Source organism: Hypomesus transpacificus, chromosome 17 (genome assembly GCF_021917145.1).
Source record: "Hypomesus transpacificus isolate Combined female chromosome 17, fHypTra1, whole genome shotgun sequence".
NCBI classification, from domain to species: Eukaryota; Metazoa; Chordata; class Actinopteri; order Osmeriformes; family Osmeridae; genus Hypomesus; species Hypomesus transpacificus.
The window spans coordinates 6,593,450-6,618,946 of record NC_061076.1 but is presented as its reverse complement, the minus strand read 5'-3'; the positions used below and the strand labels follow the sequence as shown (position 1 = coordinate 6,618,946).

At 42.7% G+C, this 25,497-nt stretch overlaps 5 protein-coding genes across 10 annotated transcripts; 4 read left to right on the top strand and 1 right to left on the bottom strand.

Moving 5' to 3' along the window:
* Window positions 1–895: 895 nt before the first annotated feature.
* LOC124479531 (microfibril-associated glycoprotein 4-like) lies at window positions 896–8,670 on the top strand. 5 transcript variants are annotated; one of them, XR_006957443.1, is made up of 6 exons: window positions 1,222–1,312; window positions 1,445–1,541; window positions 5,395–5,434; window positions 5,610–6,903; window positions 7,696–7,863; window positions 7,959–8,003. XR_006957443.1 is itself a non-coding variant. In XM_047038300.1 (5 exons), exons 1-5 carry the CDS (start codon window positions 1,012–1,014, stop codon window positions 8,201–8,203), a joined length of 714 nt encoding a protein of 237 aa, XP_046894256.1. In that variant the 5' UTR covers window positions 896–1,011; the 3' UTR covers window positions 8,204–8,670. The 5 variants fall into 5 exon arrangements, 4 of the variants coding, with proteins under 4 accessions (XP_046894256.1, XP_046894253.1, XP_046894254.1 ...); XM_047038300.1 differs by lacking the exons at window positions 5,395–5,434; window positions 5,610–6,903 and adding an exon at window positions 896–1,017 and having other exon boundaries at window positions 1,115–1,312; window positions 7,959–8,670; XM_047038297.1 differs by lacking the exon at window positions 7,959–8,003 and having other exon boundaries at window positions 5,610–7,749.
* Window positions 8,671–8,679: 9 nt separating this feature from the next.
* zmp:0000001048 (retinol dehydrogenase 8) lies at window positions 8,680–11,822 on the bottom strand. Of its 2 annotated transcripts, XM_047038303.1 has the most exons (8): window positions 11,688–11,822; window positions 11,210–11,303; window positions 10,949–11,073; window positions 10,655–10,816; window positions 10,279–10,458; window positions 10,024–10,117; window positions 9,709–9,892; window positions 8,680–9,607 (listed from the first exon to the last, which is right to left on the bottom strand). In XM_047038303.1, the coding sequence occupies exons 3-8, from the start codon at window positions 11,043–11,045 to the stop codon at window positions 9,392–9,394; spliced, it is 933 nt and encodes a 310-aa protein (XP_046894259.1). In that variant the 5' UTR covers window positions 11,046–11,073; window positions 11,210–11,303; window positions 11,688–11,822; the 3' UTR covers window positions 8,680–9,391. The 2 variants fall into 2 exon arrangements, with proteins under 2 accessions (XP_046894259.1, XP_046894258.1); XM_047038302.1 differs by lacking the exon at window positions 11,210–11,303.
* Window positions 11,823–12,194: 372 nt separating this feature from the next.
* Window positions 12,195–16,149, top strand: shfl (shiftless antiviral inhibitor of ribosomal frameshifting). The gene is made up of 9 exons (XM_047038114.1): window positions 12,195–12,344; window positions 12,726–12,861; window positions 12,975–13,024; window positions 13,196–13,261; window positions 13,549–13,590; window positions 13,741–13,896; window positions 14,069–14,172; window positions 14,260–14,417; window positions 15,063–16,149. Exons 1-9 carry the CDS (start codon window positions 12,327–12,329, stop codon window positions 15,296–15,298), a joined length of 966 nt encoding a protein of 321 aa, XP_046894070.1. The 5' UTR covers window positions 12,195–12,326; the 3' UTR covers window positions 15,299–16,149.
* Window positions 16,150–17,360: 1,211 nt separating this feature from the next.
* LOC124479747 (heme-binding protein 2-like) lies at window positions 17,361–19,832 on the top strand. The gene is made up of 7 exons (XM_047038631.1): window positions 17,361–17,495; window positions 17,745–17,804; window positions 18,113–18,194; window positions 18,353–18,473; window positions 18,565–18,704; window positions 19,028–19,191; window positions 19,322–19,832. Coding segments are annotated over exons 1-7 (663 nt in total). The 5' UTR covers window positions 17,361–17,493; the 3' UTR covers window positions 19,416–19,832.
* A 2,656-nt stretch (window positions 19,833–22,488) lies between these two features.
* LOC124479031 (heme-binding protein 2-like) lies at window positions 22,489–24,813 on the top strand. The gene is made up of 7 exons (XM_047037503.1): window positions 22,489–22,703; window positions 23,044–23,103; window positions 23,613–23,697; window positions 23,824–23,944; window positions 24,058–24,197; window positions 24,285–24,448; window positions 24,557–24,813. Coding segments are annotated over exons 1-7 (666 nt in total). The 5' UTR covers window positions 22,489–22,701; the 3' UTR covers window positions 24,651–24,813.
* Window positions 24,814–25,497: the final 684 nt, after the last annotated feature.

Sequence of the window (25,497 nt, the reverse complement as noted above, 5' to 3'; positions counted from 1 at the left end):
GCGTGGAGATCCACTGTAAGTGACTCAGAGGCCTTAAGTTAAAACCTACTCAAAAGTCTATGTTTATAATCAGTTAACCGCATCAACCAGACTAGATCTAAGTTTTCACCGCTGTAGCCTGATAGATACGTTTCAAAGAGAACAAGTAACGTCAAAATGCACAATAATAGTTTATTATCTAAATAGTAAGATAATCAATACAATGATAATGAAATATCAAATACAAAACATACCTTCAGAGCAATGGTTAACAAAGGTATGTCACAATGAAGACTAGGCGCCTAACGCACCGGAGCTGTATCGTAAACAAAACTCGAAGTGATTGGTAACACTTCTTTCTACCCAAACCTGACTAAAATGGGGACACCGGTCACATGACTGAAAAGTAGTCTAAACGCATACAAATTCAAATTGGATCATTAATCAAGGCTACAGTAGACCAAGTGGTTCCCTTGCAAGACAGGGGAATATGTTAAACACATGTTGGTCTGCTGTAGGCACAAACTCTGTAAACCCTGTACATGTACATGTTACAGTATTAAAATGATTACAAACATGTAATACATAAAATAAGAAACAAAAGCATATCAAACATGACATTAAAAGCTGTTTAGAACCTTATTTTCAAGAACACAACTTTTAATGATAATTTCAGAGTCTTCCTCTGTCCATCTTCCTCTTCAACTGTTGAGACCACCTCTCCAGAGGTGTGTCATTAAGGTGTGATTGTCATTTTAGCATTCATGTAAATCAACGACTGTCCCAGACGAGTGTCTGGGTGACCAGTGACAAAGGGGCTGCCAAAACAGCCCTACAAAAGTCACTGATGCATTTTACCGTCTGCCTCTGGGGTTTGCACAGTAAACATGTTCACCATGTTACTGAACAACATGCCCTTTTAAGGCAGAAAATTGGGAGCTCCAGATAACAGGCTACATTCACTCGCTCAAATACTTGTCTTTTCCCCGGAGCCAAGAAGGATCTAGATCTTGTTCATAGTTTTGCTGAAAAATGAAGGTGAGATTGGCTGGTGAATGGTAGGTTGAGACTAGAAGATAATTTTCAAGGAAGGATTTGGGGTTTCAGCAAGGGATTTGTGTTTGCTCGTTTGTAGGTCTTTGTGGTCCTGGTGGCACTGCTCCCAGTTGCAGTGAGCTCGCCGCCTTTGCTACCAGTGGATTGTGCTGATGTGTACAGCAGGGGCTCCGGCTCCAGTGGAGTGTATACCATCTACCCTGCCGGACCGACCTCCCCTGTCCAGGTTTACTGTGACATGGGCTGTGTGGATGAACCAGAAGGGGGTAGATGGACGGTGTGTGTTGGGGGTCCATTGTATGTTGTTGTGGTGTGGTTCTTGATGTCTTTTAAGGGTTGATACAGGATATGTGACGGTGATGCAGAGTGGAGAAGCCTTCCTCTTATGTCGACCATCTGTCTATCCCAGGTGATTCAGAGGAGAAAGGATGGGACCGTTAACTTCTACCGAAAATGGGATCAGTACAAGAGTGGGTTTGGGCAAGCATCTGGAGAGTACTGGTTGGGTAAGAATATAAAGTGCTAGGCTAGTTTCTGTGTTGGGTTCCTGAAGGAGAGCTGTTAAGAGTGGTGTGTGTGTGTGTGTGTGTGTGTGTGTGTGTGTATGTGTGTGTGTGTGTGTGTGTGTGTGTGTGTGTGTGTGTGTGTGTGTGTGTGTGTGTGTGTGTGTGTGTGAAAATGTGTATGTGTGCATAAGTGTGCGTTTGTGTGTGAAAGTATGCTTTTGAGTGTGTGTATGTGAGAGAGAGAGAGAAGAGAGAGAAAGAGAGAGAGAGAGAGAGAGAGAGAGAGAGAGAGTGTAACTTGTAAAGCATGGTGGGGAAAGGGCTGACTGACAGTGAAAGAGGCTTTGCTTAAGCAACGTTATAGATCGTATTCGAGAGATCAGAATGGGATTTATTCGCCATGAAAGTTTGCACAGACAAGGAATTTACTTTGGCAGGAAGGTGCATACAATGAACATATAGGAACCTAACATTTTTATATGTGGATTATCTATACTAAGGGTACATAAACTAGCAGTACTAAGTGGAATTTGAATTAAATAAAATGTACAAAATAATCAAATATAAGTTGTCGTAATTACAATATAAAAATACAAAAAGTACAAATATTACTAAAAATACAAATGTACAAGATACAATTGTGTAATGCAGTGTGTTTTAAGCAGGAAATCATTTGAGTCAGTGTGGGCCCTTGGCCTTGTTGAAGAGGCCAACAGCGGAAGGGAAAAAACTGTTTTTGTGGCGTGAAGTATTGGTCCTGATGGACCGCAGCCTTCTGCCGGAGGGGAGTGACTGAAACAGGGAGTGTCCAGGGTGGGAGGAGTCGGCCACAATCTTCCTCGCTCGCCTCAGGGTCCTCGAGGTGTGCAGGTCCTCGAGGGAAGGCAGATTGCAGCCAATCACCTTCTCAGCAGTGCGGATGATACGCTGCAGCCTGCTCTTGTCCTTGGCAGTGGCAGCAGCGTACCAGACGGTGATGGAGAAGGTGAGGATGGACTCAATGATGGCTGAGTAGAAGTGCACAATAATTGTCTTTGGCAGGTTGAATTTCTTCAGCTGCCGAAGGAAGTACATCCTCTGTTGTGCTTTCTTGATGAGGGAGCCGATATTCAATTCCCCCTTGAGGTCCTGGGAGAGGATAGTGCCCAGGAAGCAAATCTATGTTATTATGAGGAATGTAAAGGTATATTATGAATTATGAAACTATGGCGGAACAATTTAGACTATGGCTTTTTCCACCATTTAGTTAATTATGGAAACAGATAAATTGTTACATCAAATAGGCCGAAATGGTTTGAATGAGCAGCTTAACCCTCCTGTTATCCTTGGGGTCAATTTGACCCCATTCAACGTTTGACACCACAGAATACATGTTTAACATTATAATTTTTGCTTCTTATTTAATGACTTTTCCTAATTTAAAGTGGACAACGAGGTAAACACAAACTTAACATGATTATATGTTTTTAAGTGTCCTCTACCCATTTTGTAACATCTGTTACAACAGCTGTATGAAACATACAAGACATATCTAAATTTACACACATTTGTTTTGAATGTTATAGGGGTCACAATAACAATACATTTTATAGTGTTTACAAAGTGTCCCTCTGCTTTAGGGTCCTAAACTAACATTATAGTGCTCTATATTGTGAGAACCACTGATTATTTCCATAACATCGGAGGGTGGGAAAACATAATTGACCCAACATAGGGGAGGAACAAACAAATAAAAGCTTCCAGAGCAGCCTTATAAACGTTATCTTCATGCTATGTGTGCTCTCTCAATTGAAAATGAGCTGAAAGAAAAGTCTGCTGTCAATCATGTTTTGTCACAGGTCTTTGACAGTAAAAGTGACATAGAGCAGACATAGCACAGAATAGACGATAATGTTGAGGACCCTGATTATGAGGCATCCTCTGATGAGAATAATACTCTTAGTATCAACCGTCCTGTAATGGCTCAACCACAGGCATACACATACCTTCCAAAAATGTAAAGATATTGTGGTTCCCCTCCCGACTTGAATGATAGGGAAGACTTAGTGATCCTAATGTCATCAAAGTGGGTTCAGGAGCAACCAGACACACTGTCAACCAAGTCCAAACAGCTCCATCAATTGTAATGTAATGTGTAATGTATTCAATTGAAAATTATATATTTGAGATTATAAACGAAGAGGGTAGGTATGTGTATGGGTACAGTTGGAAAGCCGATATAAAGCCAACAAAACTGAAAACATATTTATTGCAAATTTTAGGTAATTCAATTGGATTTTTGAGTGATTTGCATATTTTCCATAGTCAGGCAAAAGGTTGTTTTGATGTATAAAGGGGGGTGGGTGGGGGTAATTTTTTTATTTAAAGGGCTATTTAGGTGTGTCAACAAACAAACAAAAGTACCTGACACAAAAAAGTAGCTGGGGTCAAATTGACCCCAAGGACGAAAGATGTTAGTAAATTTGAGGATAACAGGAGGGTTAAATCCATTATTGTCTTTAATATTAAAATGTTTTCTCTTGAGTCTTGTCACATGGTTACATATTCAGGTTTCAGAAGCATTAACTTAAGCTATATGAATATAGGCTATACATACAGTACATTTTAAAAATATTAAATGGGTCAGGACGTTGTGGTAAATGACTTCAGGCAACAGTATCTCACTGTGTCAACGTTCATTCACCATGGAAACATGATGACTTATTGAAGACGTCATAATTGCAGTCAACTGTTTATAAATGACAAGCATTCGACTTAAAAGCTCAGATACTTGAAGACATCGTGAAGGTAGGAGTAGATGCTAAATTAAACATGTAAGATACTTTAAAACATAAATATTTTTAAATAACGCTTAATTTATTTAATAAAAAATTATATCTGCGTCAGAAAATTATGCGATGACAGCGGCAGCGCACGAAACCGAGGCCTCTCATTAGACAAAGACTAGCCTAACATAGGTTATTTCCTTGTCTGCTCCGGTGACAAGGATTCCCCTTGTCAACTAATAATTTACATTATGAAAGCAAATCGTGACCAAAATTAAAATTAAAATGCATTTCTAGAAATGCATTTCTCATGCAAATCTCACTGGGCCTACTTGTTATTTTTCAAAATGTTGGCATTTTCGTTTTTCTAAATATAGGCGTGAATTTACGGCGGGACGGTCCCACCAATGTTAGGAAGCGTCTTATTGTCCCCACCAATAATTGCGAGTCTAAACATATTTTTAAAATTATTAAAAAATGTTTCTGCTCCACAATTGGTTAACTCTCAAGGTCAGCGTTACTCCTGATTTGCAGTAGAGCGCTGATCACAATGTGTAGCCTGTCAGTTAACAGTGGTCAGGTGAGCGTCGAAGCGAGACTGAGAATAAATTTTATGATCGGCTTTTTGGCAGGCTACTCCTGTAAGGTATACGTAAACATTGAGTGAATAATAAACGATTAAATCGAATTATATGACACTCCTGTATATATTATTGTTGAAAATGTAGCTCTATAGTGTTTCTAAAGTTAACGAGCCATTGCTAGCTCTGGAACACAACTACGGAATTGTATGCTTGCTAGCTATCGGACATTTATTTGTCTTGAATGGAGACTATGCCGTAGGCCTACCTGCAAACTTGTAAAATGATTTGCTGAGGATTTGGTCAAACTGTCCCCACCAATGTTAAAACCAAATCCACGCCCTTGTGCACTTTCATTGGCCTCCATTCCAGACCATTGTTCTGCGTCATAATGATTTAGAATGGAACGCAGTGACCGTCAAACATTTTCTCAGCACATTAGTTGCACAGCAGTCATTTTTTGCCTCTGTAGTAAAACATATGTTCTTTTTATTATGAACTTTGTAGATATAAAGGAACAATGAATCAAGAAGACAAAAAAGACAAGGTAGGGTTACCTTACCCAAACAACACTAATTATTCAAACAGTTGATATGGCTGTAAAGATAGTCATTGTTTGTTTAGTGTAATCAATTCCAATCAGCTGTCAGCACAAAATCCTATCATTGCAGTAATTTTTTATTCACCACGCATTTATATTATTTGTCTCAATTTTATGAAAGGCCAATGGGGGAAGCCTTTCTCATGTTCTTGCTGACAAAGCAGAAGACCTCAATTCAGAAATGGCATCTTCCAAGGCTGTGAGCAAACCTAAGAGGAAGACCAACATGAGTCGCCTGAGAGAGGCTGTGAGGGATTGGGAAAAGAAGGCCAGAGAGGCCACAGCCTCAGAGAGGGAGATGGCCAAAGAGGTGGAGATGATGAAGGTGGACAGACAGATCGTTGAGGAGACGATTGACCGGCTTCAGCAGAAGCTTCAGATTGAAGGACAGGCTCGTCTTCATGCGGAACAAGCCCTGGCGCTGGCTCAGACCAACCTGCAGGACCAGGAGATAAGATTCCAGCTGGACCGCGACAGACTATTAGGTCTGTTGTCAGGCAAAGACGAAGCCTTGATCAGTCTTCAGACCCAGACCTCCCTGGCTGTGGCCGTCAAGGCCGAAGCAGAAACAGCAGTCGGCGTCGCCATGGCAAACCTCCAGGACGCCCGCAGGATCACGCAGGAGCTGAAGGATCGTTTGACCTCTCACCTCCAAGCCTGGGAGAAGGAGAGGCAGGAGCTGAGATCTCAGAAGAACCAGGCAGTGGAAGCTCTGAAGATCTCTGAACAGGGTCTCACACGGACCACAGCCAAGCTGCTGGAGGTGGGAAACAGGGTCCCCAGTCCAGCTCAGCTGGGGGTCAAGATCCAGACGGAGATCTCGGCCCTTAAAGCTCAACTCTTTGCGGCCCACTCAGCCCGAACCAGGGCTGAGATGACATGCAAGATGACCAGAGCCAATCTCGCGAACCTGGAGAAAAACCTTTGTGCCGAGGTTGCCAAAAGGGATGACAACATCCTCATCCTCTCCAATGAGAAAAAGGAGGCCCTCCAGGTCACAAAAAAGGGTGAGCAAGAACTGGAGGCATTCAGATCCAACCTGATGAAGATGGCGGGCTCCATGACCAAACTGCAGCTTGACCTGAGGGACAAGGGCAATCATTGCAGTGTTTTGGAAAAAGCCTTGGAAGAGGTTCAGGAAGACTTGCGTCAAACCAGAAAGGAGTTGATCTGTAAGTGTGCAGAGATCGAGTCTCTGCAGAAACAGGCTTGCCAGAGATCAGTGGAACTGGAAGCTCTGGAAGCAAAAGAACTGAAACAGTGCCAAGGACACATGGAACTTCAACAGCAACTTCGGCGTCAAGCTGAAACCACATGTCAGGCACAAGAGAAATCTTCGATCAAGAGGAAAAAGAAGGGTGGCTGCTTTGGCCGCATGCTTTTCTGGAGAAGCTCCCAGAATGCATAAGGGGACGGTAACCCTCGCCGCCTCCCTCCCCACAGCTTTCCTCAACCCAGCTCCTCCTTCACTCTAAACCACTGGGATCCTTACTGCCACACACATCTATCCTCCTTACCACCATCCATCCACCTATTCTTACACAAACCCCCACACACACACATCTTCCATCACCCTAAAACCCTCCTCTTGATGTGTGGCATCACGCATATCAGCATGCTGGCTCGATGGCTAAATAAAAATGCCTCCCAAAACTGTGGGCCTTGTTTTATCCTCAAGGACATAACACCTCACCCTCTACACCTCAGCCTCTACACCTCACCCTCTACACCTCACCCTCTACACCTCAGCCTCTACACCTCACCCTCTACACCTCACCCTCTACACCTTACACTCTACACCTCAGCCTCTACACCTCAGCCTCTACACCTCACCCTTTACACCTTACACTGTACACCTCAGCCTCTACACCTCACCCTCTACACCTCACCCTTTACACCTTACACTGTACACCTCACCCTCTACACCTCAGCTTCTACACCTCACCCTCTACACTGTACACTCTACACCTCAGCCTCTACACCTCACCTTCTACTCCTTACACTCTACACTTCCTACTAACACTTAACACACTCCATGCTAGCACCTTCTAGACACAGTACTTTCTGTATGCACTTACTAGGAACAAGTAGGCCTCAACCGAGCCCCTCATCCATACTTTTAAAAGGTGGTTAGGTGTGTGTGTGTGTGTGAACTATATCCACCCCTGTATGCGTCTGTCGTCAAGTGGCTGTCTGTCTGTCGCCAGGGCTGGAGAACATCCACCTCCTCACTCTGAGGAAGAAGTACGAGCTGAGGGTGGACATGGAGGACTTTGAGGGAGTTAAGGTCCATGTCCAGTACTCCTCCTTCTCTGTCGGGACGGAACAGGACGGATACCAACTGGACTTTAGTGGCTTCACAGACGGAGGAGCAGGTGAGTTGCACTTGTTGCCTCGACCTGTCACGTGTTTTACATTTGAGATCAGGACATCTCATCCTAAACCCATTCCACTTTGTTTGCAATTTCAGGGAAATCCATGGCGGAACACAACGGGAAGAAGTTTTCCACTTTTGACAAAGACCAAGATACCTACAGTTCCAACTGTGCTAAAACGTATTTAGGTGGATGGTGGTATGGGGAGTGCCACAGTGTGAATCCTAATGGTCAGTATTTGTGGGGAAACTCCATCTATGGGTTAGGCATTAACTGGTCGTCCTTCAAAGGATATGAATATTCACTGAAAGCCATTGAGATGAAAATAAGACCTGTGTAATATATGAACTGTGGTGTAATATCCTCTGACACTTATCGCTCTCCTTCTTTCTATATTGTTTTGCACAGATCAGTACTCCTATAATTGTGTTGACAAAAATTTTGTTTTCTTCTTACCATGATGCGCTGAATAAAATAGCATAGTTATTTATGACATCCTGCTTGTTACAATATGTTATCATTGGTATTGCAATACCATAGGTGATGGCTATTATATCCAGTATATAGGTAGTCTGTATGTTCTATCTATATCCATAAGCAGATACTGGTATGCTTTCAGAATACCCATGGTGACATCTTTTTTTTATATTTACATCATCCACCGTGTACAGTACTGCTTATTTTACACCATGATGCTTGATCTTTTGTGTCCAATGTGCCTTGTCAAAGGATTAGCACACATTTTGGAAATATGTCTAAATATTCAGCATTTATATTGTATATCCATTAATGAAGTAACAAAACAAATATGTTTGTCTTGTGTTTATTCAAGTATTCGTTCAAGTTAACGTATGCAGTATAAACACAATAACAATGATGCTTCAGAAATCTAATGTACAATTACAGGTGTGTAAGCATATCCAGCTCTGACTGACAGGGCTGAACAGGTGCAGTTAGAGCAGGCAGTCTGGTCAGTCTAGAGACGCACTGCCAATGAGGTTCACCTGAGGAAAACCATCACAGTTTAGAGAATAGTCTGGAGTGACATCCTTTTTGGAATTTTTCTGTTGAATACTTTTTATACACTTAATCAGGGGTGAAGGTTTTGTTTTAAATGTGGGTGGGACAGCTTTTTATAACCGAGGATGCGGCCAATAAATATAATGTTCTTCATAAAAGGCCCCCCTAATAAAAGGGTGTTACCATTTCCAATGTCCCACCCATATATTATGACCCATACACCCCTGGGTTTAAAGTACAAACAGCTCAAGGCAAATGATTGGGTTTCACAAAAAACATAACTGAATAGGACATCGTCCCTGACATTCGTGCCTATCATTCAGTCCTATCTACTGTACTCTCCAATCCTGGTGTAGGCATTATGAGTTAGATGTTCTGAGTGAAGAGGAACCCAGGACTAACATTAAGGAGTACCCCCCCCCCCCACACACACACACACACTCTTAAAAGCTCATTGATTCTGTCTTGACTCCCAACATCCCTCCAGGAGTTTCAATGTGACTGTCCTTCATATGGAACCTTTCCCCGTTCTCTTCTGTAGCATACGCAGCACCCCCAGACTGGCATTGAACACACGGTCATGTTTGAAGAGCATCTTGTAGAAGGTGTCCAGAGGCAGGCGGCCCGTGGGGTCAGCATGCTTCAGGGCAGTCATGGGCATGTACAGACGGTTAGTCTGGTGGCGGAGTGGAGGGTCCTTGGCTGTGATCACTTTCAGCGTTTGCTGCAAGAAATGAGCGGAGCTGAGCCACGTGTCTAGCCATTCAGCTCCGGTACCCAGTTTTTATAAACCATGACTATGAGGTGTCTCCTAAACAAACTCACCTCGGCTATGTCCTCCGGGGTCTGGCCTAGGGAAGTGAAGACCTTCCTGGAGTATGGTAGGTATATCTGGCGGAAGATTCTGGCAGTCTCCTCATCTGTTCCTGACAGGTCCATCTTCTCGGCGTCGTCATACACCTTCCTCTCAAACTCTGTCACTACCGGCCCTGGCTCCACTAAAGTAATTCTTGGGACGGGAGAGGAAGGGCGACACAGACAGACCACCTGTGTTTAAAATGATGATATAGCGTACTTCAACTGTTTTTGTCCCACTGCAGTGATCAGCTAGCAGGAAGGCGTCTTTCTCAGCGTACTCACTTGATATTAAACTTCATGACTTGAACAGCTAGACTCTCACAAAATCCCTCAACCGCAAATTTTGAAGCCGAGTAGACATCGTTGAAGAGCAGACCTACGTGTAAGACATAAAATCAATTGCGGAGCGTTAGACTCTTGTCAAAAAGGCAGTGAAAATGAGAACAGGCAACCCTGTCAAGCCGTCCCATTCTCTTACTGACTGTTTCGTGACATGACTGTTGACGGTTAGGTGGTAACGCCGCCGGGCAGACCCACCCTGAATCCCCATGACACTGCTCATCACAACGATATGGCCGCTCTGCCTTCTCTTCATGTCGGGCAGCACCTCCTTCACCAGACGCGCCAGACCAAAGAAGTTGGTGTCGAAGAGGTCCCGCATGGACTCCACACTCTGACACTCCACAGGCCCAATCATCCCCACGCCAGCATTGTTCACTGGGAAGGTCAAACCATCATCAGCATCACACACTATCCATTCCGAGGTTCGGTTCCTTAACGCGTGACGGTCCGAGGACGACGTCATCGTGGAGCGGAACACGTTGGAGAGAGTTTAAAGAGGGACTTTGTCACCCCATACACACAGATCATGACAATGTCGAGGGTGTGTGCGACAGAGACGGGGTCTACTTACCGAGCACGTCCACCCGTCTGTCCGGCAGGCTGTTGACACACTCTCGGATGGAGTCTTCACAGCAGGCGTCCAGTTGTTTGACCTCCAGGGTCCTGTTCAGACCCTTGCCGGCCGCTCGTTCCAGGGCTTCCCTCTTCCCCAGGTCCCTCATAGTGGCCACCACTGACCAACATCCACAGGTGGTTAACTTGATCATCGGATCCACCATGGATCCGCGTTTTGACCCACAGATCAGTGTATTTACATACAAAAGTGGAAGAATGTGTTCAGTATTCAAGGTGTGGCGTGTCTGACCTTTGAACCTCCTGAGATCATCCCTGGCCAGTCGGACAGCCACAGCTAGGCCGATGCCTGAAGAGCACCCTGTCACCAGAACCTTCCTGGTCCCCATGGATACCGGACAACAGCCACAGATGGATCTTGAGTGCAACAGGAAGATGTTGAGAACACTGACTTATTGTTTTTTCAGACTTTTCCTAGATGTGGTGGTCTTTGATGAACTGTGTGGCCATGTTGTAGATTGATACATGCTTTGACTTTGATACAGTAACTTACTGTGTCCAAGGGCCATGGCCTCAATGTGAAGCAGAGCTTTTGTTCCAAGCTTAAGAGGCCATAATCCTATTTGACTGTCCCAGGAAAGCTTTGGCTGCAGTGGTTACAGCCAGACTGACCTGGGGTTGCAATGCTTGTCCCACTTCATTTAACTGTCATTGTCACTGACATTAAGGCTTTTTTTTTATGAAACAAGTTTCTCTTGTGATCAATGCAGCCTCAGAATTATTATGCAAGTAGCTTACAGTACATAAATGTTGCATCAATTGGATATAGGCTATAGCCTACTCTCTAGTTATATAATATAACAACGTTACTGTCTTGTGTCTGAGCAATAGAGAAGTTTCAAAATGTATCTACTTAGTTAGAATGCAGGCTGCCCGAGGACAGACATCGACTTCTCATATTTCGATTTTAGCGTCCACCCCAACACGTAAACCTTATTTATTTACACATTCAATTCCAAAAAGCTACTAACCTGTAATAATGTTGTTACTCTTCACAGTCCCTTTAGCTAAACAATAAGTGTCAATGTAGATAAAAAAAAAAATCAAAATCAAATCAGGCAATAACAAGTAATCAGTCACATCACGATACACCCTACATACACCGAGCAGTGACCAACAGTGACCTAAATGGGTCACAGTTACACTGTGTCCAATAGGGTACGGGAGTTGTAGTCCCTTGCCGACAAATGCGCAAGGACAGGATTACGCATACTCGTGATTACGGATCAGTTTGTGTGTGCTTGTATACCGGGCGAGCAGCGAGCCGGGTCTCGTTTTTAGACTGAGAACCCCTGATATCTAGACAATGAAAAACAGATATAATGTGTCTCTGTAAGTTAAGGAAATAATAACTATATAAATGTACGTGCGTGTATGTGTGTGTTTGAACTTGCGTTACTGCAATTATCATGGCTGGTTATGATTTCCCTCTAGTGGCAAAAAGCAATCCGTGCACTTTAGGGCCACCGTAGATACCAAAGCGAAAGTTAATAATCCACCAATAACAGGAAATAGGAGTCAAAATAAAGTCTACTGCATGAAACGCAAATATAGCTTTTAGTGTTGAAATATTCGATAAGCAGCCTTTCGATCTCAAAAAAGGAAATAAAATGAATGTTGAGGTTGAGGTAGGCTACACAATTATTATTCTAGCGTTTATATCGTGATTGATAGTCCCGACTATTTATTCTGTCACTTTGCTCGCATGACGCGTCTTTTGAGCCAATGTAGTACTGTTGTAGGGCAAATAATAAATTTACCGTTATTGTGAGCCTATTATCCAAATTAATTATCAATCAAATTGTTGTTTATGAATCAAAATTATAAGATATGGTATCGTTATAGGATACACTTTTTTTGGTCTTTGGTTACTGGTGCAGAGAAAGAGACATTATAGGACATGCCGCTCGCAATTTGGCCGCTGTAGTGTGGAATCCTTGGAGTGAAACAGTTACTCAGTTATTTTCAAATGACACATCATAACTCACTTGTCTGTTTTGTTAACAAAGCTGGAAAAAAATGTCAGGCGATTCAGAGAGAAGTTCCATGGCAAGGTTGCCATTGACAAGGCAACAATACTAATGAGGCGATATCTTAACAACCATCACATGGTCACCATGGAGGTGATTCTGATGAAGGATAGAGGTACATTGTTCCATTCATTTTACATTTGTCTTTTTACAAACACAGTGATGTTTGTAATTTTTAAGGGGCCGACAGTCTCTTGATATATTGCATTTGTTTTTGTGTTTGTGCAGACCTGGATGATGAAGATAGACGATGCCTACACAAAGACCTGGCTGTCAAGGTGGTTGATTCTATGTATGTGTGTGTGTGCGTGTGTGTGTGTGTGTGTTTGAAGCGTGTGAGTGTGTGTTGTCTTACTTGTAGGTGCATCAGGACAATGTCTGTTTAAATAATTTGTTTAATCAGTGTCATGTGGTTTGGGCGCAACCTGACTCCTCATTGGCCTCCCCAGAATGTCGTTGAGCGGCTCACAGCAGAGGAGCGACAACAAGCCCCGCCACTGGTGTCACCTGCACAGGTTGGATTATAAAGGCAGATACAGGCGGATACAGGCTGATACAGGCTGATATAGGGAATGTATAACACAAGCAGGGACACCTAGTGTTTGTGATTCAAGATCGGAATTCACTTTTTGCCTGATACTTTACAATACACAGTGTATACAGTACGTACAGGTATTACCAATCAAATCACACATCAATAATGACATCGGTCAAAGGGGGAAAGGTTGAAATACAACAAATATCTCTGGTAGGGGAAATGTGGTTCAGTACTGTATTTTAATTCTAAATATGTGAACTTCAGCCCCGAGCTGACAGACGACCAAAGGAGGACGAGGACATAAAGGTTAGTCATCCATGGCCATCATCCATGGCAATGTTTTCCAAGTATTTATACCGCTTTTCTTTGCCATCGAGAACGCCTTAATACACCACCATCAAATATTAAAAAAAACGACCTCTAAAGAGATCACACGTGTGCTTTTGAATCTGTCAGGAACTGGGCCAGCGTTTACAGGTCCTGCCTCTCACGGAGAAGAACAAGCGCATGTTTGACAACGCTCAGCGCAACCTAACCCCCTCTGCCGTGCACCAGTTTGCCTGTCAGGCCTGCGACAAGGACTGGTGGCGTCGTGTGCCCCTGAGGAAGAGGGTATTGCGCCCACCTTGCGTTCACTACCCTCCACTCAGTCCCAGTAACACGCTCACACTTTAGACCGCGTTCCACGGCATGCGGTATATAGCATCTGTCTCGTGAGTGGGCACTATTTGTGAAAGGATTTGATTGATTCACTCTTCAATCTTGGTCTTCGTCATCCATCCAGGTATCTCGATGTCATCTGTGCAAGCAGAAGTACGACCCCGTCCCTCAAAATAGAATGTGGGGCATCGGGCAGTTCAACTGCCTCGTCTGCGCTCGTGTCTTCAGGTAGAAGCTGCCCCGTGACTGTTCCAAATCCCCATGGGTTATTCCACATGTACGTCTATCATTGACCAGCTGTGGTTTTTCTCCCAGGGGATTTGGCCGCATGGATCTGGGCTCTCCGTGCTATAGGTGCAGATCTCTGGTGATCCCGTCTGAAATCCTGCCTCCACTCCAGGGAAGGGTAGGAGAGCCTGGCAAGGCACGGAACCCACACAGCTGCCTTGCCGAGGACTGCTACAACAGACAAGGTTACACACGGGCATACACACAGACTCATAGACACTCACAGGATTACACTGTAAGGGGTAACCCACACCCAACCCCTTCCAGCCCCCAACAACCTGATAAGGGATTTACTCAAAACGTTTGAGGAAACGGATTCAATCAAACTATTTAAGTAATCTAATCTCTTGAGTAAATTCTGAAAAAAAGACTATTCATTGAATAAATTAATAGATCTTTGTCTGTCTAAGTTATTAGTTGCTTTAAGAAATTGTGTTGGATTACCCAAATAGTAATTTGTTTCCACAAAAGTTATGAGTATTCTGAACTGGGGGGTTACAGTGCATAGTCAAGCAGCTTTAGATGAAAACAAAATAAATGTAGGGTTAGGACTATAACCCCAACCCTAACACATACACACACAAGGTTATGCACACACATTCCAACACGCACATACTGTACACACTCACATGGATGGAAAACAATGGATTGCTTTACAGTACTTTGTTTATGCCTCCACAATCATACCACGAAACGCAAAACATCGTTTTGCATGTCAACCCATACCTTAGAACTCGTTGACATCATGGACACGTTTGAAACAAAATCCCCAAGAGGTGACATCATTCCCACCAGCCTGATCAATGATGGCCTGTTCCCTGTTCCCCCAGAACCCCATGTCCCAGGGACAGAGTGTGTGCACCCACGCAGTCGCCAGGTCAACAGGAAGCCCAGGGTGGTGAACCCCAGCCCCTCCCACGACAGTTCCGGCTCCACGGTCAATACGTGTCTCAGCCAGGGCAGCCTGGACAACCTGTACGACCTCATCATGGACGACATCAAGGAGGAGAGCGACGACGAGAGCCGAGGAGGCCGCTCTCACGGCAGTGGCAGCGACAGCAGCTGAAGCGGCCGTTTGTTTGTTTTTATTTGCACTACAAAAACGCAATCTTTTATTGATCCCAGAGGTGTTTTAATTGGTTTGAGGGAAACCAATGCTATCTCCTTCTCAACTTTTGACCTGAATGCTGAAAATCCTACACATTTGATTGCTGTGACAGTCTTCCCTTTTCGAGTCAAATCAAAAGGAAAATGCGACAATCAATTTTGTCCAATGATGGGAAATACCGTCCCTTTCATCCTAAGTGATTCTTTTTGCATTGTGCTGCTTCTCTAAACTGGTACATATGAATGTCTTCACAATGCGGGACGGCTGTGACTCAGTGGGTAGAGAGGGTGGTCTGTTAATCGCAAGGTTGGCGGTTCGATCCCCGACTCCTCCTCGGTCATGTGCCGAAATATCCTTGAGCAAGACTCTGAACCCCAAGTTGCTCCCGATGGGCAGGCCTGCGCCTTGCATGGTCGCTCGCTGCCGTCGGTATGTGTGAGTGTGAGTGTGAATGAGAGGCAATCATTGTAAAGCGCATTGAGTACCGCTAAGGTAGAAAAGTGCTATATAAATGTAATCCATTTACTATTAACAATGCCTCACTCACCCAAAGTTTAAAATCAACGTTGTGTTCAGCCAACAGTCGTGCCTTGCTCGGTACATATTGTTTAGTACGTTGTCATGTGAGAGAATGAAACTGATCTTTCTTGGGATCGTGTTGTACTTTCCCATAGTCCTGCACTAACAGAAAGTTCATGTTCAACTGTTCCAGCCGTATTCTGTCACCCCTGCTCAAGTTTCTTTTCACATTCATTTTAATTTAAAGCTTAACACCATTCATTAAAAGCTTTCTTTTCGGTTGTAAATTACATAACGTGTCAAGTATCCAATGATTTTCTTTATAAAAAGGTATGCAGCTGTAACCAAACACTGGCAATCAAGGGCTATACAATACATAAACAATGTGTGTCTCACTTTTCCGAATTAAACCAAAACATGAACACATCAGCAAGAGGACAACCAGGTAAAGATGACCAGGTCATCAACAGACACAAAATTACACTTTTCTAACTGTTGCTGATCAGATTGTCTCTGAAGTTCTAAATCAGGCCCCTGTTTCCATGGCACCTGTGTACGTGGTGGTGTAGCTTCATTGTACCTCTATTCACAGCTTCATTCTTTACAGGGATTTAAACTCTGGGGACCACCAGAACATCGCATGACAACCTTTTTAGAACATGTATCGTGAGACCTGTGGTAATCCAAAACTGGAAATTGAACCTTCACGTGTACACCCTCTTACTGTATTCCTTTGGTGGGAATTCCTTTGTTACTGCTAGACAATGAATAATCTCTAATCCCAAGGAAGCCATTGAAGATAAATGACATTCAGTACTGTGAAGCATAGTGTTGTGGGAACAGGCCAAATGTCATAAGATATATGACAGTTCAAGATACTAACCTGCAGTAAATTGTTGATGTAAATCTAAATCAAGGCATGGCATTGTTGTCTCCAGCTGTGACACAAAATTGAATTTCTACCATGATTTAATTTACAGCCAACCAGATTTGGGGGATTACAGTTATCTTTGGTTAAACTGCTGTTTCCCTGGTGTGTTTTTCTGAATGTGATTTCAGTAGCTGAAGCTGAAATTTCTGTGATGTTGTGTGAGTGGCCAGAGTTTGCAGGCTACCAGATGAAACCGATTAAAGATCTTTAAGATTCGTGGTGCTGGTACTGAACATCAGATTGTAGGCTTACATAAGAGACATTTTCTTTCATGGTTCCCCTGGAACAGAACAATCCCAGTTGTGGTCATTGGTCATTGAGGTCTTTATAATATTATGTTAATGATTGCCTCTGGAGTGAATTTCCAATACAAACATACCTGATTTGTTGTAAAGGTGAAACTTCCCTTACAAAACAGCATCCTCACTTCTACACGTGATCAAACGTGTTTCACACACTCTCTCTCTTTCTCCCAGTTCTGCAGGATCTATTACAAATACTGTCCATCACATTTTTCAACTCGGTACACAAAGACGTGTTTCGTAAGATAGTCATTCGTTCAGGGTGTGTCTCCCAGGTTTGGGGAGGGGCTAATGTTACTTTCATAACTTACGTATATCATTTAAATAGTGGCTCTAGTACAACCATTCTGGCACTTCTGAAACATTTAACTGTTTTAACAAACACAACAATCTTCTTCAAAATGTAAGTAAAAACTTGAGTTTAGTGTGGATTTAAATATTTTTCAGCTGTCGTGGTGTGAAATGTTTTGATTGACTTTGGTACAATGTTAAAAGATGGATGATGTCTCTACAAATGTGCAAACAGTACTGTATATCCGAAACGCAATCCTTTTGGGAAACAGCCTTTATGTTTTACATCAGTATTTAGTTAAATGTGTGATTCATGTTGTTTCCTGTGATGACACTGAACTTCATTGTGTTTGTGTGTCAGGGTTTTCCTTGCAGGGTTGGCTGGCTTACTGCTGGTGTTGACAGTAGAGGCCAGGGTTGGGTAAGCTGTTACTTACTTGTGCTAGAAGTACACACCAGGAGGGTATTCCAGAAAGCAGGTTATAAGACATACCCCGGGTAAGTTAACTCCCCAGCTGACACCTAGCATTGCAGCAACATTGCCAGTAAGTTACTGCAACATTGTGCGTCAGCTGGAGACTTAATTTACCTGCATGATGAAAGCATAAACTGCTTTCTGGAATACCTCCCAGGACCACACTTCTGACATGATTTGCTTAATTTTGGTTCGTATTTCTTTTTTGCAGTTTTCGTGTCATTTAGTTAGATTTTATTTTTTATTTTTTTCAGGGACTCCTCTGAGTCAGGCTTCTGTACTGAGACTAAAGAATGTCTTCTGTATGACCTGGTTTGTGAGACTGACGGCTATGAGGTGAGTCTGTTGCTACAGTAGAAATTCAGAAGTCATTTAGTCAAAGTAGGAAGCACATTTCCACTCAACAAAACACTGAACTCACTCTTGTGCTGGACAGTATCTGTACCCATCACCCAAGCAAAGCTCACCACTGAGTGTTTGTGATTGTCTCCCAGCTGCGTCACTATGAACCCACCAAATGGGTGACGACCGAGCAGGATTCCTACTTTATGGAAATGGCACTCGGAACCCTCTTCAGAAGACTCTTCAAATACATCAACGGGTCCAATGAGGCCGGTGCGTGGGCAACACAATCTTCCCATACAATACTGATCTACGTGTACCCAACGTGTTCAACATTGTCTTGACATGACTCCTTTTCCAACAGGTGTGAAAATCAACATGACCGCTCCTGTGATTATCACGATGCAGGAAAAGCAGAGTATGTGGAAAGTGACCACCTACACCATGAGTTTCCTGCTGCCGTCTGCCCACCAGAGTGCTCCTCCCAAACCAACTGATGACAAGGTAACTGATGTGGCATCATTATTTTCAATCCCTTAACACACTGAAAAATGTGAGGAATGAGAGGGAAATTATGAGATCAAGTGCAGTGTAATGGAAGCAACAGACTTTACCTTGGTTTGTTTACTGGCTCAGGCAGTGTTGACCATAATACCATTGAATAAACATAGCATAAATGAATATCCCGCAAACTCAGAACAGTTTAGGTTTTGGATTTCTTTTGTCATCTTAACGACAGTTGATGACATGTTTGAGACAGTATCATCCGCTTGCTGCAGACGTATGGGTTCTAACTGTGAGAACCGGATGACTCCTGTCCTCTCCAGGTGTTCTTCACAGACATGCCAGACATGAAGGTGTACGTGAGGAGCTATGGGGGGTGGATGATGTCCCTGTCATCCAAGATCCAGTCCAGCCTCCTGTCCAGAGAGCTGGACGGTCTCGGGGCCACGTACAACAAAGACTTCCACTACGCTGTGGGATACGACAGGTGAGAAAGTCAACGTTTGTCCAGATGTGATCCTCCAATTCATTTCACAGAAATGCTAAAGGCATATGTGTGTATGTGTAATTATTTGTGTGCGTGCGCTCGTGTGCGTGTTTGTGTGTGTATATTACAGCCCAATGAAGATTCTGAACAGGCACAATGAAGTCTGGTATGTGGCTGAAGGGGAGCCAACGTGCCCTGCTCCTGAGGACCCAACCTCCGCCTGAGCATCATCTCCTTAACAGATCAAGCTGTCAGTTTGGACACTGTCAACAACAGTGTTGGACAAGTAGTCTTGATACTGTGGCATATTATCCCCAACCGATATATAAACGACCATGTTAGATAAACACTTTTAATTCATCAATGAATTTTGTCTCATGTGAATGTCACACATGATATCTCAAAATGATCTTACTCTCTGCTCCTGCTCTGTTAGAGTAGATGCACTGCAGTGCAAGTGAATTACAAGTCAATGTCATTGCCTACAGTACAACGACAGCACTTCAAAATGTGGTGTCAAATCAACTGTATGTTAAACAGTCAAGACATGAGGTTCCGGAATTGTTTCAGCATTCTGATTGAAAACTTAGACTGGAGTTATATGTACTTTGCTCTGAAGGAAAATAAAATCTAAAATCTTTCAAACTATTTAGACAGTCCCAGCTCAAGTTTGTTTCTGTTCTGTCTGTCATGCGAACCAAAGCCTTCAGTTTGTCAGATTCACTTCTATAGTCTTTGTAGACTAATATACCCCTGTAACTATACACAGTCAATCCAGGGTTATTATAATAAATAAACTGTACCTTTCTCACTTCCAATAAATTCTGAAACCCACACATGAACACATCAGGAAGAGGACAACCACGAGACAATGACCAACTCATCAACAGAGACAAAGTCACACTTTCATGCTTGCGGCTGATCAAAAAGGCTACTGTTCTAAATCAGAGCCCCGTTTCCACGGTACCTTCTGCCACGACTGGATGTCAGCTGGGCCTCTCTCCACAACTCCACCTACTATTCATTCATTTCTTTTCTCATTCTTTTGTTTATACATTTAATCCGTCCTTTGGTAAAATTAACCAATGGATCCAGTTAATTACAATTGTGTGCAGTATAGTGAGACTTGGGGACAGAGCAGGAATCTCAACCTTCACATGCACACGGGTAACAACTGATTAAAAGCAAAGGAATAGTATTCATGTGAGAGAAAAGTATATCATTGTGTGGCACTCTTAGTAACAGCAGTGTCTTCTCCCAGCCAGATTATGGGCCAGGCTGCAAGAGAGAATCTAAAGAGGGGGAGGGCATGTGGAACCATGTGGTTGCAGTCTCATTTCATTGTTTAATACCTAGGCTATTACTGTTCTTTTCATTTTGGACAATGTTTAAGTTTTGTTTGCCAAATTATCCTGAGAGTAACTACCACTTTAAGACAAATCTACGGGAGAAGGGGTGCTCTCCAGGGTCAATTGGTCAAATCTCTGAAGCTAGAACAAATAGTTTGGCAAGGTCCATACCAAGGACATATGCCAAGTTTAAGCAGATGTTGTGTTTGGTCTATTTGTTTGTTTTCGTTTGATCAACCCTTGACCACCATGTTTTCACTTCTTCTAATGTCTTACTCTGCCCGACGCTGTCCTGCATCATTTTGCTTGCGAGGCCAACCTCACACACCACGAAACTCCTCCTTTTGTGAATCATTATCGCTACTGAACATGGAGAAAAAGACAGACAAATATCCCTTAGTGAAATGGGATGAAAGTTTGACATTGTCTCCAAGCAAAAATATGTGTGAAAAAACGATCTACAGAATCTTTTTTATTCAACTGATACTAGCAAGGGAGAGAGAAAAGAGAAGGAAGACAGAATCAAGGCTCACTCCAAGATGTTGTTGCAGTATATTGCTGATGTAAATCCAGGAATGCATTTTATGTCCAGCTGTGACACAGAGTTTCATTTTAAGCATTAGTAATGCCATACCCTACCAGACTCAAGGATTTACAAATAGCCTTGGTTGAGCTATTTACGTTTAGTCATTTAGCAGACGCTCTTATCCAGAGCGACTTACAGTAAGTACAGGGACATTCCCCCCGAGGCAAGTAGGGTGAAGTGCCTTGCCCAAGGACACAACGTCATATTGCATGGCCGGGATTCGAACCGGTAACCTTCTGATTACTAGCCCGACTCCTAACCGCTCAGCCACCTGACTCCTGAGCTAGAGCCCCTGAGCTATTGTGTTTCCCTGCTGTGTTTGCACAGTGTGCTGTCTGAAAGCCAGTCGTTTGTGCTGACCTTTCTGTGATGAAATAGTCTATGTGTAAGCCCAGGACATAGGTCATTTAAAGCAGCATACACCATACAGGAAATATCTTGACCCGAGATTTGTGCCAAAAGCACTGACTGGGTCTCATGGGTTTACATGAGAGAAAAGATCATTCAAGGTTTTTCCACTGAAGCTCAACCATCCAAGTTAGGCTGATCTTCCACTGAGCTCTGGAAGGGGTGGTCAGCTGTCCACACAACATGAAAGTCGGGTTAAATGTTGTTATCATGTTAGACTTCGAATCCAGCCATGTTTGTGGTTATTCTAAGAAAACTGGGAAACACTCAAAAACACTCCTTTTCCACCCTGCCAATAGACTATTTGTCCATTTCAGGCAGGAGGCTGCGCAGGATCAGAACCAGAACAACCAGGTTAAAGAACAGCTTCTTCCCAGAAACTGTCAGACTTTTTCCACAACTGACAAACTGAGCTTTTGTCCTAAAAGTTACACTGCATTGTATTACTATGCTGCTAATTTCTCAGTTTTTTTTGTATGTATCTATGTGTGTCTATGATTGGTTATCTATATTTATTGTATTTATTTATTATGAGTAGTTTAGTTATTTATTTGTGAATGGTTTTAGCCGGACCTCAGTACCTAATTTCGTTCCATCTCATGTACCATGTTTTGTAATAACAATAAAAATATTATTTATTAATAAATTATTATTATCCTTATCCTAAATTGACATTATCCAACAATGAAGGTTTGATTACTATGCAGTATCTAAACAGTCCAAACTTGCCTCAAGTTCTTTTCTCTTTTGGTACTGAGTGATATGGAAGGAAGATGAATATTAATATTATGTTAAAGGGTTCACTTTGTAGTGAAGTCACAATGCAAATAGACCCTCGGGTAGTTTGTTCTAAAGGTGAATTTATTATCTGTTACGAAACAGCTGTCTCACACACGTGACCAAACTCTGCAGGATTGTCCAGAAAAGTGACCATGTCACATAACTCAACTTGGCACAAAAGAAACCTCATAGATCCCCCTTTGATTCTGCTCATCAAAGGCGGTCACTTGTTAAGGGCATGTGTTATGAGTTTGGAGGAGGGACCAGGGTTACTTTTGTAACCCAAGTCATTTAAATAGTGTCTCTGCTCCATCCATTCTGTACACTTTCTTGAAGTATTGCACACTTTTGACTGTTTGGACGAACACAACTGCATTCTTCATAAAAATGTAAGTAGAAATGGGTGTTGAATCTTTGTATCAAATGTTTTGGTTTGTGTAGAGCTATTGTTAAATGAGGGATAATGTCTCCATAACTGTTAATACATCTGAGGCGCTTTGTGGTGATCACAGTGAAGTAATAAGAAATATAAGTACATTTGGTAGTGTATAACCTTGTTGTTAAAATAATGCCTTAGTTATAGTAAATATCCCTACAGTGTGGCATTTGGTGTTGATTCAGTCTGTTGATGTACTAATGGTGAATTGTCTCTGTGCATGATTGTGTGTGTGCGTGTCATTGTTTGTGTTGCGTGTGCCTGTATGTGCCCGACACTGTATATGGTGTCAGGGTCTTTCTTGCAGGGTTGGCTGGCTTGCTGCTGGTGTTGACAGTAGAAGCCAAAATTGGGTAAATTGTAACTTACCATCAGCAAACATCAGGATCACTGTGATTATATCACTCAACCAAGGGACGTGTATCACTTCACCTTTTCTGTGATTATATCCCTTAAATTGTGTCGTTTAAAGGCAGGGTAGGTATGTTTTGCAAAACTTGCAATTTTGGCTTGAGTTTGCACGTATCCAACCCCAAATATCTCACCAACTCCCTTCAAAGCCACTCCCCCAAAACACATGAACGCACTGCATTTGTTCCAAACGCAAGGATTGGTTGTGTTAATTACAGTCCTGCAACCTCCACACATATCATATTTATTTCATTTGAATGTCATAACATCTGATTTATTGATTGCTACCAGCATCCGAAGTTCATTTCAACAAATAAGACAAAAAATGCTTCTCAAAAACATTACCAACCCTGGCTTTAACAATATGGACACGTGTGGATTGTATACAATTTGTGTCTATTGAGAATTAATTATCCTTAAAAGCCAATCTGTTTTGCAAATGTCTTTTCAGGAACTCAGATCAACCGACAAGCTTCTGTACTGAGACTAAAGAATGTCTTCTGTACGATCTGGTTTGTGAGGGTGACGGCTATGAGGTGAGCCTGCTGCTACAGTGGGAATTAGGAAGTCATTGTATTCAGTGCATTTTCTCTGAACCCACTCTTGGGCTTTGCACTATTTGTACCAATCACCTAAGGACAGTGTTTGTGATGGTCTTCCAGGTGCGTCACTATGAACCCGCGAAATGGGTGACAACAGAACAGAAATCCTACATCATGGAAGTCGCAATGGCAACAGCCTTCGGAAGACTGTTCAAATACATCACTGGCTCAAATGAGGCTGGTGTGTGTGTGTGGATGTGTGTGTGCGTACGTAGCCCAATTTTAATATCTGCGTATCCAATACAAGTATTGTCTTAACATGAGTTCCCCCCCCCCCCCCCCCCCCCCCAACAGGTTTAAAAATTGAAATGACAGGTCCAGTGATTTTCAAAACAGAAGACACAGGCAATATGTGGGAACCGACCACCTACACCATGAGTTTCCTGCTGCCATCTGCCCACCAAAGTGCTCCTCCCAAACCAACTGATGAAACGGTAGAAGCAGAGATCCCTTAGTGTTTGTGTTGTATATGTGTTCTCCCCCGACTGACTCCATTGATTTTTGAATCGTTCCTCCTACAGGTGTTCTTCACAGACATGCCGGACATGAAGGTGTACGTGAGGAGCTATGGGGGATGGATGTTGTTTGTGTCAGACAAGCTCCACTCTCACCTTCTGTCCACAAAGCTGGACAATGTCGGGGCCACTTATGATAAGAACTATCATTACGCTGTGGGATATGACAGGTGAGGAAACGTTCTTGTCAAAATGTCCTCCTATTAGTTCTATTTGATACTGTAACATTTTGTTTTTGTGTCTGTGTGTTTACATATGTGTGTGTGTGTGTGTTACAGCCCAAGGAAAATGTTGAACAGGCACAATGAGGTCTGGTATGTGGCTGAAGGAGAACCAGTGTGCTCATCTCCTGAGACCATACCCTCCCCTTGAACACAGTCCTAATAAGAGATCAAGCAGTTTGGAGATTCTTTCGTAGAAACGTGTTACCTGCCTGAAAATATGAAGCACCTGAAAAGGAACTACACGTTTATCACATCACGTAAAATGAAAATGTCATGTATCCAATTACGTCCAATAAAATACGTATTAGCATGACTTCATGGAGTTCTGGTGTGTGATTGCCCAAACGTAGTAAACTGTATACAGTGTTGTGTATGAACATGACCAGGATGATAATAACATGATGTATTTTTAATGTGACTTTTCTTTTCATCTTTGTTGTCTCATTGGCATCCAAACATGGAAAATCACCAATGTTCTCATCATAGCATATTTCCATAAAATAAGACCTTCTCTGATACAGAGAATGAACACAGGGACTAAAAGTGTCTTCAGCTTCACATCAACATTCAAAATCAGTTTAGTGGTTAAAGGGGAGTCATCAGTTTACTTGGGATCACTTTAGAACATTTATTCATTACTTTTATTAACCAAATCCTTATCAGTCATTTCCATCCCACTTACACAGTCTTAGTGGCCAGAGTACTATGTAACTATGTGGAGAAAGATCATTTTTTCCAAATAATTTCCACAGTTAATTTTTAATAAGTGCCAAGTTTTGGGTTATGCCACCAGATGGCAGTACAAGGCATCGCTCCAACACAAATAAAGTTGTGCTGTGATAGAGTTCTGTATTGAAGTGAGTTCAGAAGAATTGAATCCAGAAATCTGAACACATGTTCTTTAAGTTACTGAAGTACTTCACCTTTCCTTTCAATCTCATTCAATGCAGTTATCATCACATGCAATAGAATGGAAGAGGTCTAGCCATTCATGA